This window comes from Psittacula echo (assembly GCF_963264785.1).
Source record: "Psittacula echo genome assembly, chromosome: 6".
Lineage (NCBI taxonomy): Eukaryota > Metazoa > Chordata > Aves > Psittaciformes > Psittacidae > Psittacula > Psittacula echo.
Genome location: NC_137743.1, coordinates 10,769,461 through 10,782,437, shown reverse-complemented (window position 1 = coordinate 10,782,437; position 12,977 = coordinate 10,769,461). Strand labels below are relative to the sequence as shown.

At 37.9% G+C, this 12,977-nt stretch overlaps 1 protein-coding gene across 2 annotated transcripts in view; it reads right to left on the bottom strand.

Annotated features, from left to right (window-relative positions):
• Nucleotides 1-567: 567 nt before the first annotated feature.
• The window catches only part of GPAM (glycerol-3-phosphate acyltransferase, mitochondrial), a 29,366-nt gene continuing 16,956 nt past the window's right edge, over nucleotides 568-12,977 (bottom strand). For both annotated transcript variants that reach the window (XM_080621648.1, XM_080621647.1), the window contains 10 exons: nucleotides 11,307-11,392; nucleotides 10,528-10,643; nucleotides 9,755-9,825; nucleotides 8,422-8,686; nucleotides 7,854-7,996; nucleotides 6,191-6,268; nucleotides 3,948-4,088; nucleotides 3,025-3,214; nucleotides 2,857-2,915; nucleotides 568-864 (listed from right to left, as the gene is read on the bottom strand). In XM_080621648.1, the coding sequence (XP_080477774.1) occupies nucleotides 748-864; nucleotides 2,857-2,915; nucleotides 3,025-3,214; nucleotides 3,948-4,088; nucleotides 6,191-6,268; nucleotides 7,854-7,996; nucleotides 8,422-8,686; nucleotides 9,755-9,825; nucleotides 10,528-10,643; nucleotides 11,307-11,392 (1,266 nt within the window). In that variant the 3' untranslated portion in view covers nucleotides 568-747. The remainder of the gene's footprint in view (nucleotides 865-2,856; nucleotides 2,916-3,024; nucleotides 3,215-3,947; nucleotides 4,089-6,190; nucleotides 6,269-7,853; nucleotides 7,997-8,421; nucleotides 8,687-9,754; nucleotides 9,826-10,527; nucleotides 10,644-11,306; nucleotides 11,393-12,977) is intronic.

Below are 12,977 nucleotides of genomic sequence, written 5' to 3'. Positions count from 1 at the left end.
GCAACTGTCTCCTGACTTTTATCTGTCTGAATGACAGATGCCATAATAAAAACAAGAATGCTACTCTCACATTCTTCATGGCAGCAGTGATTAGTGCAGTTTACCACTGCTCTAAGAGTGCAAGGTGTGCCTGCTGCCAATGTTTCTCACAATCATCTGCTACATGATCATTATTCTCAGATGTCTATAACTGTTATTCTCATTAGAATTTTGGCATTTATGTTAATATTTATGAAAAACTATGGCTTTATCCATGAAATATTTATCCTGCCTAAGCAATTTTTAGCCATTTATTTAAAACAGTAAAACTGAATTGGAATTAATTTGTTTATGCCATAAGCTCTGTTGCCACTAAACTCAAGATCTCAGGGTTAGCTACAGATCACCAATATGTGCGTTTGTGCATCTGTTACAGTCTTTAAAAGTATAGTTAAAACATAACACTGATAAAACTTTATTCTTCATTTTAAGTCTAATTCTAATAATTAACCTTATTTTTTGCAACATGTTTAATTACTTGTATCCAAAGTGTCATGTGAGTATCACTGTAATTACAACAGGATTGGGACTGTAAGAAACCCATAAATGCATACGTAAGAAGGCACTTGTCTTCCAGTAGTTCAGGTCAGAGAAGGCCTTACCCAGAGAGTGGCACCTCACACTTTGAAGGATTAGCGAATGTCCCCAGGCTTTGACACAGTCTCAAAACCTGTCTTTGTGTCCCTGGACTAAGGTGCTATAGGTGGTCTATAATACCATGAAGCTCATGATGAATTCCAGTAGTTTTTGCCTGTTGCGCTGAGGTAGGAATGTAGTGCTTAGTTCCAAAATGGTGTCTCTTCTTTGTGTTGTCTGACTGAAAACCTAAAGCACAGCATGAATATATGTAAGTATCACCATGTTAAAGGGATATCCTTTTTTTTGTGATGAAAATGTTACGGTCTTTAATAAATTTGCCCTCATTTACAGGACTTTTTTTTCCCCTTCCTGAAGGCTTACATGGTAATGCCGTTAGATATTCATAGACTCATATAATGGTTTGGGTTGGAAAGGACCTTAAGATCATCCAGTTCCAACTTCTGTGTCATAAGGGGTTATTATTAGAATTCACTCAATGTTGAAGTACTTCAAATGGTATGGAAGAATAGAATCTGAGAAAAAGTATGATAAACAGCCAACTCTTAACAGCAAGGGATAAACAAGCATTTAAAAGGCATCTGAATTCAAAGTGAAAGCACTTTGATAACAAGAATTCAGATGCTATACCATGAATAGATGCTTAGCAGATGCTACCTAGCTCCTCTTTTCCAACGGCAGAATGAATTAAAAATGATCAATTTGGTATGTGATTTCTTTACAGCTCTTACAGGAAGATACCTTTACTATAGGCTTTACTATAGTCTAACTATTGTTAGATTACTTACACATTACTATTCTATGATTCTATGATTCTATGATTCCACATTAGAATTAAAGACAAAGATTTCGAAACCCTTCTCTAGCAATACTTTGTCTAAATGCTGATGCTTCCAAAATTGAAATGCTAAATCCCATCTGGCATTCAGGAAGCCGTATTATTTAGCTGAAAGAAAACCCCTTCATTTGCAAAGTCATAGAATAGTTAGGGTTGGAAAGGACCTTAAGATCATCTAGTTCCAACCCCCTGCCATTGGCAGGGACACCCCACACTAAACCATGTCACCCATGGCTCTCTCCAATCTGGCCTTGAACACCGCCAGGGATGGAGCATTCACAACCTCTCTGGGCAACCCATTCCAGTGCCTCACCACCCTCACAGTAAAGAACTTCTTCCTTATATCCAATCTAAACTTCCCCTGGTTAAGTTTGAACCTGCTACCCCTTGTCCTATCACTACAGTCCCTGATGAAGAGTCCCTCTCCAGCATCCGTATAGGCCCCCTTCAGATACTGGAAGGCTGCTATGAGGTCTCCTCCCAGCCTTCTCTTCTTCAGGCTGAACAGCCCCAACTTTCTCAGCCTATCTTCACATAGGAGGTGCTCCAGCCCCGTGATCATCCTTGTGGCCCTCCTCTGGACTTGTTCCAACAGTTCCATGTCCTTTTTATGTTGAGGACACCAGAACTGTACACAATATGCCAAGTGAGATCTCACAACAGCAGAGTACAGGGGCAGGATCACCTCCTTCGACCTGCTGGTCATGCTCCCCTTGATGCAGCCCAGGATACGGTTGGCTTTCTGGGCTGCGATTGCACACTGAATCTGGCTCATGTTCATTTTCTCATCGACCAACACCCCCAAGTCCTTCTCCACAGGGCTGAAGGGGACTCTAGTTAGGGGATTTAAAATTCAAAATGCTAGTAGTAAAGTGCAAAACTGATCCTTTATTTTAAAGAACACCTGTATCCTCATGGTGGACAGTGTGGGTCTATTGGGATGGTTCCCCTAGAGTACTGATCACTGCTAAGTCAAAATTCAGCTAATACTTTTTGTACATTTAAGTAGTCATCCAAATGAAATGTAGGTGTTAATAAGCACAGAGCATGCTCTCAGCTTTCCAGCACAGTCACTGATGTCCAGTAAGGATATGGAGTAGAGCACAGGAACTTCATTTGCCGTGAATAAAAACACCTAGTTATCCAACCCTCATCTAGACACGTTTCCTCAGGGGCAAGAAGTGCCCTGTTTCACAATATGTGCTCTTCTCTTACAGCCCCAAGCTTTAAGGAAAGCAAAGTGCTCAAAACACACAATACATTTGCATAGATACATTCACAGATTTTGAACTGACATTGAACAGGTTCCACAAATTGTCAAAATTATTCTGACTATTAAAATGAAACTTAACAGTCTCCAGCTTTGATCACAGCACACTTACCCCGATTTCCTTAAACACTTTCAATGCATTTTTCACATGACTGTAGGTAGCACTCTCAGCTGCAAGAAAGAAAACCCAGATGTAAGCAAACTGCAGTTGGATTTGGGCTACCTTGTGATAGGAAGAATAGAATTAATCAAATCCAGTTCCAAAAACAGTTTAACATACCATATACAGCAACATTCTTCTCCGTCCTGCTTATTAAGTGCCTGTGTAACTTTTGAAGGTATTCAGACTCTAAAACAGGACCACTAAAGTTGTGCACAAAGATGACAACAGAGCTATATGCCTCCAGTAAAGGTCCCAACAACCTCTGCAGGAAAGTGATGTACTGCTGGTGCTCCTGAGACTGGCTCACCTATGAAAGGGCAACAAGAGCTTAAGTGACAGAGACCAGTGGAAACATGAAACACCCTGCAACACAGTACATGGCACAGCAGTAGCCAAAATAATTCATGATACAAAAAAGAGCACATCACAGAACATTAAGAAAGCCCGTCAGAAAACCAGTTTACCATGACGGACAAAATAAGCACTGCACATCACAGATCAATGCCACTTTTTTCTCCATCAGGGTATTAATAACTATTTTCCTAAGATAAAATTAAAGACATCGCACTGTTCTGCAGCCAGCAGAAGGGTTGCCATACATTCAGAGATGGATATGAGTTTCTAAGCGTTAACAAGATATCCTCAAGAGTGTTTGTGTTAGCCCTGTAAGAAAACTTGCATTATGGCTAACATCAACATGATCAATCTATGAAGTGAAATTTAGGCTGAAAACAAATACCAGGCAAATGTGCCCCTTTTAGAGTGTATGCAGTCAATAAAGAATAAAATATTCAGATCCTAAGATACTTATGCCTTTTTCAGTTGTCATGACAGTAACCACTGTCCTTCCACCTCCTATGAGATTATTCTTCGGATGTTTCCTCATGGGGAGGAGTGAAAGGTGTTTTACTGACCATAGCAAAATGCAACAAACACTGCGAGCCAATAATAAAAAATTATCTTTACCCCTCCTGAACTAGTGAAGTAGTTTGTATCTCCCACAACAGGCTTCAATGTTAGTAGCCCTAGGATCATATTACCTTCAGGTAGCAATCTCTCTGCTCTTCTCCAAAATCGCTGTCTTCATCTTCCTCATCACTTCTCCAAGATAATGGCTCAGGTAGTTTCTTATTCCATTGGTGTTCTGTAAGACTGGGGCTAACGTCCTCCTGATCATCCTGCTTAAATTTGAAAGGCAAAGTGGTAAATAAGAACCTAAACCCAGGCCAACAATAGATTTATTTTACAATCTCATACGAATTAGTCCATTTGCTAATCAGAATTTAATGAAAGCAGGTGAGACCCAATTATAGACAGGGTTCAGACAAGCAGGAAGAAATGAGACATTTGGTGAAAAAGGCTGTTTTTCTTTATAGTTTGCCCATCACATAAAAATGCAAAAGTGTTGCTGAATCTTCCTACCAGAAGCCATATAGTAGCACTTGTCAAAGAAGTGTTTTCAGTTGCATTAGAAAGAGTAAGGGAAGTCTTAGTATCAATCATTCTCCATTACTTGTTCTGCTCAAAGTAGCAGAACAGAAAGATTTTTTTCCAGAGGTCACCAGTACTACATCACTGAAGAAAGATCCCTCACAGTTATTCCATTTAGAAACGTGAATCAGGCAAGATTAAAACCAAATGGATAACAGACACCTCACAGATGTGATTACTGTCATATCAATGTCAATGAAAAAGGCCTCTGCAGCTAATGAAGAATAACATCCTTCCAATCTTGCATTTTGAACAAAGCAGAAGTCATAAAAGAAGTTTAGAAAAAGACCAGAAATCACTAGGTGTTAGGAATATTTCTTAGTTTTTGAAGCAGACACTAGAATTACAGGAAAAGTGTTAAAAAAAAATAGCAGGGCTCAATGAAGCTCAACATAATGGGAAATTAATCAATGTGTTAATGTCAGCAGCAAACTGAAATCACTGGAAGGGGCAGAAGCTAGCGATCTTTCTTAGAGAACAGGTTGTAAAACCCCCACAAACATTTCCAGCCTGTCCGAACTCATGGAACGACCACTGTTCTACAGTGTTTGCACTGATTACACAAATTCATAACATTTTAAAAAGAGTAAGGAGATTCAGAGGTTTTCTAAGTATAAGAAATGCACTGATGAATATATGTCCTTTTCAAGTGTTCAAATGTTGCACTGGTGACGTGTATCAGCACATACAAATACTTATATACTGCCTGATACTTATCTATATTCCAGTTGTAAAGTACCAGAGTCGCAACCAAAACTTACAGAAGAACTCTCAAGACAGGTTTCATGCTTGAGTAGACAGAGGTGCATATCTACTACAGTCCACAACTATTTTCCTCATCTGGCCCCAGGTATGGAACATACAGGTTTCTTTCTAATCCTCTGATTAACATTTATTTTTGGATTTGTCTTATTAACGATTACAACTTAGTGCCTCACAACGTCATTAGTTCAGATAAAAAGCAAGCACTAGTAACTCCAGAGGAGAATGTTTAATATTCAGTTTTATTAAGTATTTAGTACCTATGGTTACATATATTAAAAATGGAAGCATGTATCAAGAGGTATGCAGCAAGATTAGAGTGAAGCAGTGGCCACTGACAAATACACCAGAAGCATCACTAGCCTCTGAAACTGGAGAGCTGCAAGAAGAAAGCAGCCGAACGCATAACTTCTTTTCCACATGCTCTTTAAATTTTGCTACTTCTTCCTGGGCATCAAGGTTTGTTTACTGTGCACAAAAAAAGCTGGGGTAGCAAAGGCATGGCAAGTCAGCTGCCCCCTCTTCCCCAGGTTTTCTTTACACTGTACACCTATGGCAGATTGTACCATATAGCAACTCCAGTACATCCCTGAAACTGCAAATTGTGCTAGTAGAAGAGGTGTACAATAGTTTTGAGATCAATGCAAAAGAATCGAATAAGGACAAAAAATCTGGACTACTGACTCCTGTAGAGTAGAAAGTAAATGTCCATGTAACTATGCTACAGCCCGAAAGGGCTCCAATAATAAAATAAATCCCCATTTTACAAGACAGTATAAAACATGTGTCTTCCTTGGTAGGTTTAACGGCACAATGAAATTACAGAGTCATTAATAGCATCATATGATGACTATACCCAAATGTCTGATGCTTACAGTATAAGAATGAATAGTATCAGTCCTGAACCCGTTAATACAAGCTTTCAGTAGCAGCATGCATTTTAGAACAAGACTCACAACTAAGAAACAAACTACTTTGACTAAAGTCAAGCACATAAAACAAAGGTCATTTAATATCTCTATCACTTTACCTCGGCCACCAGAAGAATGCCGTATTGAATCAGCCTTTCCACAGACTCATGGCAAACTTGATAGATCAACTGGCAAGGCTGCACAACATAAAAGAAATGCACTGAAAAAATCATATCCATTATAACCATTACAGCAAGACCAGCTCCCTAGTCTGTATGAATGTTTTAGATACAGCACTTATTATTCCTTTCAAACCAGTTACTGAAGATTCACTATAATCCCAATGCACCACTCTTATGTTTATCCTGGCAGACATTAAAAAAATTATGGTGAAATAGGATATTTGAAACTTGTCCAATGTTTTCTTAAGAAATGCATTATGCTGGTAAAAAAACACATCAAATATTCTCCCATTTTAATCACCTCCAACCAAATTTTAGTTAAAAAATTCTGGAATAAATCATTGTAAAACTAAAATCATTGACGCTTACATCAGTGATTTACTTAGAAAAGGAAAAAATTTCCTATGTATTTTGAAACTCTGAATAAAAATAACATAAAAAAGTAACAAACAAACAAACAAAAAAACCTTAAAACAAAACACTCCCCCAAAACACAACCTCTTTTACATTGCTCATAATGATGCAGAAAATGTTTCTAAGTTAAAATTACCATCTCTGAGAGCAGAAGGGTAAGATCACTGAAGAGCCCCACCATATGAGCTACATTATTGCAATGACAAAAATACTAAATTTGACTTATGCTTCATTTATAAATGCAGAAGTCAGAAATATGTGCACAAGTTTAAGCACAAATACAAGAATCCCCAGAATTCTAAGTAATCCTACATATTAAAACATCTAACACTTAAATCGCAAGTCTCCAGAGCATAAGGATACAAAGTGTCTGAGAACTGAGATAGAATCAGCTTTCTTCAGTGTTTTGTAACAAAGTCAGGCCATGTTTAAAGTTGCCACTAAGTGCCAGGCGTGGCACCCTCTGACTAGCACTCCTATGCTAACTAAGAGTATCTTCAGAATCTGAAGCCTTAGTTCCCAGCATTATTTCAATCATCCATGCAAACCCATATGAGTTGGCTACTCTCAGAAACCTGTATTTGTTTAAGTAAAAAAATTTAAACAGTTTAAGCAGAATGCAGATATAGTTGTCATCATCTAATGACATAAACACCACAAAATCTGGTAGGAGGCATTAAGAAGCCCAACCTCAAGTTGTGGGTAGCTGACAGAGTGAGCAGCTTTCCTCTCTCAGGAAAAGCCCAAAGCCAGCACAGCAGAAATGCTCCAGGCTCACCCCAGCAGCACCCACTTCAGGACTTGCATCAGCAGCAGGCATGCACTCAGTATGTACCGCTGAAATAAGATCAAACGATGTTGTCACACCTGGCCAAGGAAACTAGGTAGTGACAGGAGTTTGGCAAGTTAATTCACATGCTATTTCAGGCCAGATATCTTTTGGACAAACTCTCCTGATAAACCACATTCATTCAAATGTTCAGAGATTTCCTTGAAGCAAATGGAATAATGCCATCTTTGTCAAATTACATTCAGCCTCTTGCTACCCACTACCATCAGATTGTCCTTAAAGCAAATGTATCAGAACTGTGACACTTGAAAAAAGCATCAATTCATTTTAAAAGAACATATGCAGTTACAAGCAGAACAAAAATTTAAAACATGGGCAATTAATACAATTACTTACCAAAGATACAGTAAATTCATTAGACAGCAAGTAACACAAGCTGGCAGCTTTTCGGACCAGGTGTTCTTGACTAATCAAACTGGGAGAAGCACCATTGGTACCATTTCTGTACCTCCTACTCTGAACCGCACGAAGACTGCAGGCTACAGTAGAAACAAACATATGCAAAGTTTATTTTTCCAAAGAGCTTTATAGCAAAGGAAACAAAACTTTTGGTTTGTCTATTTCTGGCCTAAAAGCTGTCAAACATTACACATGCAACTGAAGAATAAAGACAGAAGTCACCACTATTTTGTTTGTGTAAAAGCACAGGTTTTGCTATGTTCACTCAAACTCTGATAGTGCATTGCCTATGGCTGTGACCAATACACAAATACTTCCAAGGAAGATCAAGGATGATCGTAAAAATGAGTGGAAACATTCCACAAACAAAACACAATCGTTGAAGGGGAGAGGGAAGAAATATATAAAAGTAAATTACATGAAAAACTGATGAGGTTTTTTTGTGCAGATACTTTGACTTCATGGGTTACAAGAAAGCCTTTCCTTGGTAAACCCCGAAACATACCAATAATGGCCTCTTTAATGAATACATGAAGTACTCCATTGCTGTAGAAATTGAGTTCAAAGACAGCAGGTATCGTTGTGCTGGGAGTGATGAAGAACTCATTGTTTCGGCTTGTGTTTGTGATATTTACACAGTTCCCCAGCAAGTGGATGGCATGCATGACAACATCGTCTGAGTTCCCTGAAAATCCCAAGTCAAAGTCACGGGCTAAGACCTCCTCCTTCATAGAGAAAAAATCTTCTACCAACCTGGAAAGATCAGTTCCCTAGGAAGAAAAACAGTCACACAGTTAAATAATTTTTCTGCACAGGTGTTTATCTGTAAACCACAGAACCACAAACAGTACACTAACTGTCAATCAGCCAAATCACAACAGTCATATGAGCAAAAATTTTCATGGAGATTTTGCACATAGCCCACAGGTTTTGAATTACATGCAATTTCATTTTAAAGCCATGCAGCTATTTGGGAATGCAATGGTTTTTTGTTTGCATCTTGGTTTATTTCACAACCTCCAGAGACCAGAGTTGTTCTTCAAGAACTTGTTAGAGATACCTTATTTCTATTACCTATGCTAAAAAATTAGTGATCTATTATCTGGTAATGTTGTAAATAAAGGAATTGTTCAACTGGCTGGGGACACAAGGAAAAGCTTTTAGTCAAGATGACTTCAGATCACATTGTAAAATGCTTCTTTGGCCCCCTTATTGCAGGAAATTGGAAAGACTAGACTGACGGGAATGTCAACACCATCCTCGACAAGCAAGACTACATATCCAAGCAGTATTTTTCAATTCGTTCTCAATTTATGTGCAATGAAAGCTTCAGATTAGAAAGAGAAGAAATTTCAGAAAAAAAAAGGCAAAACACACTTGTAGGAGAAAAAAGTATCTTATCCAAGCCCCATGCACAAGGCTTCAGTTAAACATTAGTATCCTGTCATTGTGATATAGTATTCTAGTACTGAAGAACAGCCAAACTAATCTGAAAAGTAACAGAAGAGGTTCTAGCATATTCAGTGGTGAACATGTTTGAGATATAAAATACAATCTTAATACAATGAACCAAACCCATGTTCTCTTCAAAAGAAAAGCATAACTACATTTCAAACTACAAAATCTATTTCCACATGAGTGTTACCACCCCATCAATAATGGCTTATCTTCAAGCATCCACTAACAACTAAAATATTAGCACTCAGACTATCTGAAATCCACTTCTAAATTAAATGCATCTTTCTTCTTAGTATCATGCAATAGTAAAACACATGCTATTTTTTTTATTAACAAGGCCAAAGTAATGTCTGGCTATTTAAGCAGCATGGAGGCCTTACCTGCCTGTGTCTGTACAGCAGCAAACAGGCAACAATGTGGGTAGACATCACAGCACATGACTTGTTAGCAGCTAGAGGCAAACAAGACAAACTTGTTAAGCACCTGTGAAGTTTAGAATATTGTAACAAGTGAAAGAGCACTCATTTTAAAAAAATCAATACAAATAATAGCAATATTGGCACAGAACTGTACATTCTGAATTAAATACAAGGTGTACTTTGTCTACATGTTAACAGTATTAAACAAATTAATTTGAACTAAGAAGGCTGAGTAAAGCTTAAAAGTTTACTAACTACTGTTTTGTAGGCATCTCTTTTACCACAAATCACAGATCTGACTGAAAAACACACCACATAACCTATAAAATCTGGCATCATTGGTCCACACAGCTAGATGAGTTCATGTGAGTATGATCTTAAATAATGCCATTAAGACACTACAATAACTTCTTAAAAGAAGTGATAAGACATCAATGTATCAATATAACAATGAAACACTTCAGAGTACAGCAAGTTCAGTATACTAGTCCAAGGAATACACAAGTTAACAAAACAAAACAAAAAGCTTGTACTTAATCAGAAAGAGATTTCATTAAACTGTGAAGAGGGAGGGAGGCAGACAAAAGATAGAGAATTGTCAATAGAGCATTTGAAGTCATGAAATGATCACCTGAATGGAGGGAATTGGGAAGTACAACATTACCAAACAGCAAGTTAGTTCATACAATCAGCAAAGCAAAACAAGTAGCTGATAGTGATGCTATAACACTTACTGAACAAAATATGCTCAGCCAAGTTGGATATTAGTTCTCTTCTGAAGGGTTCACTGGTGATATCCCTGGAGTTGGGCAGTGAGGCCTCTGCACCTTCATCCACAGTATCATTAGGTCTGAATACATAATAAAAAATCACATTATGACATTTAGACAACAGTACATGAAGCAAACCTGCCCAAAAGGCAATTTCCAGCCTAGCCTCCCTACAAACTAGAAATCGTCTTTTTTATGGATCTACAACTTCATAAAGACAAATGACTGATTCTGTCACTACCAGGACCACACCGGTTTATACAAGTCCAGCAAACACCTGAACCAAAACGTTTATCCATGTAACAAATGCAGATCTAGCCTCTGTGCACAGTTTTGCAGTTCTGGAGGTGACAGTCACCTTCTTGAGCAAGGGGTACTCAGACCCAAGTTCTATTTGCTTTGAAATTACACCAAAACCCACCTGAAATGTTTTTGAGGTTTCAAAACAAATCCTTAGTTTTTCATTTAGGGTCTCATTTTTCCCCAAGTTATTAAAAAAAATTTAAAATTAAACCTACAGAGCTCACTAAAATTTAAAAAAGAAAAAAGCCTCCTTGAGCTTGAACAGAGCTATCCAGAAAGAATGCAACTCATAATAAACTGCAGTTACAATTACCCAAGTTTTCAGTTTTTCTATACACAATGGGGAGTTCAAGCACCGCTTGGAATGTAATGTAGAAAACTAAAATAACAAGCATACTCCAACCTGCCTTCTCTTTTCCCAACCCCCAGAAAATCTGTACCTTGATGGAAGTATAGCTGGTAACAAAGCTTGTTCCAAAGAAAGAGGAGCAGGCACAGGTTTTTGGCTTTGGCTGTTTACATATTCCTGTGAAGAGAAGACTTGTGATTTTTTTTTCAGTACTTTTCCCACCTTATTCTTGCATTGAACTGATAATATTATTATATGAAAATGGCAATTACTTATAAAAAAAAAAAAAAAGCAACTGCAAAATATCTTGTTCAAAATATCTTACGTTAAAAATGCAGTAATTAGGCCACAGCAATAAAAAGTTTTCAAGTTTATTCACTTTTGATTTTATTCTATGAAAAGGCAGACTTTCTACAGCGAGAAATCTGTATTTCATAAAAAAAAACACTGCAACAAAATGAATACATAAACCCTGTCAGTACCGCACTGGGAACAACTCCTTTGAGACTAGCTTCTGCATGATTAAATTAATGAGAATTGCCTTCATTAACATGAGAGAGAGCAAAGTAATATCCATTCAGAAGCGACATGGAGACTGTAATTATTGCTTGCTGCTGCTTTCCTCAAATACCAGGGTAGGGAATTTCTCCATAGGTAAACACTAGCATAGATACTCTAGTTGTAAGACCCCTTACAGTGCCACAAACTAAAGCACCCAGGAAGCAAGGAGAGTACCATATGCTTAGAATTCTTGAATCCCTAATTTCTCAAAAGCCAAACACCTCTCCTTACAGGTTAACATTTACATTTTTCTGTTTTCAGGACACTGTGTTCTTGCAGTTTCTATAAAGACTAGAAAACTAAAGAGCCACTTAACCTGCTGGTCAGGAAAACAGTTCCTTCCCAGGAAAGCCGCTTAAAAGACTTTCACAGCCAGCTCACACTCTCCTGCTTCTAAGCCTGTGCCCACAGAACTGCAGATGCCCAAAATTAACCCCTAAAGCTCATCTCCTTTACAAAAACCTGCAGTGACATCACTTCAATTTAAAAATACAGTTACACTTCCGCAAATCTTGGTTAAGGAATACTTTAAAAAATGTTTGTAATTTATTACCTTTTTGGAGTATAAAAATGAATAAAGAGACAAATGAGACCTGAAGAAGGTTGCTAGGAAGGTACAGAGTGATTAGCATTTCACTAGATTAAGAGGGCAGATAACCTTCTTTCCCTTATACTGATCCAAGAACAATTGTTAACTCGCCACCAAGAATAGCCCAAGCCGCCTCCTTTGGAAATGAATTAGTATCTTCCCCTACTACACTAATTATAATGCAGTGCAGACGGTCACAGTAATTTCATGCTGTGGTAATTGAACCCTCCAAAGCTCTCCAACCTACTGCTTTGCTGAGAGAAGTAGGACAGAAAGAAGAACACCTAATTAATTTGAATAATGTTCTAGTAGGCTGTTGTTACAGTAGCTAATCTTATTAAAGTCACACTAAAAATAAGGTATACTGTAGCAGAACACAAGATTAGTAAAATGCAGGTAAGTATAGTACTAGCAGATTCCGCAAAGAGATCAGAGAAAATTGAAGTGAAGGCAGATACTTCTGCATCACCCCATTCCCTGAGAAACTACACAACAGTATCTGGTGAGCTAGTGTAGGTAATAGATGTAAACTAATAATGAACTCTGACTTGCAAAGAACATGCAGATTTTTATGACATATTATCCATGATACTTTAATAGCTACTGATTCAC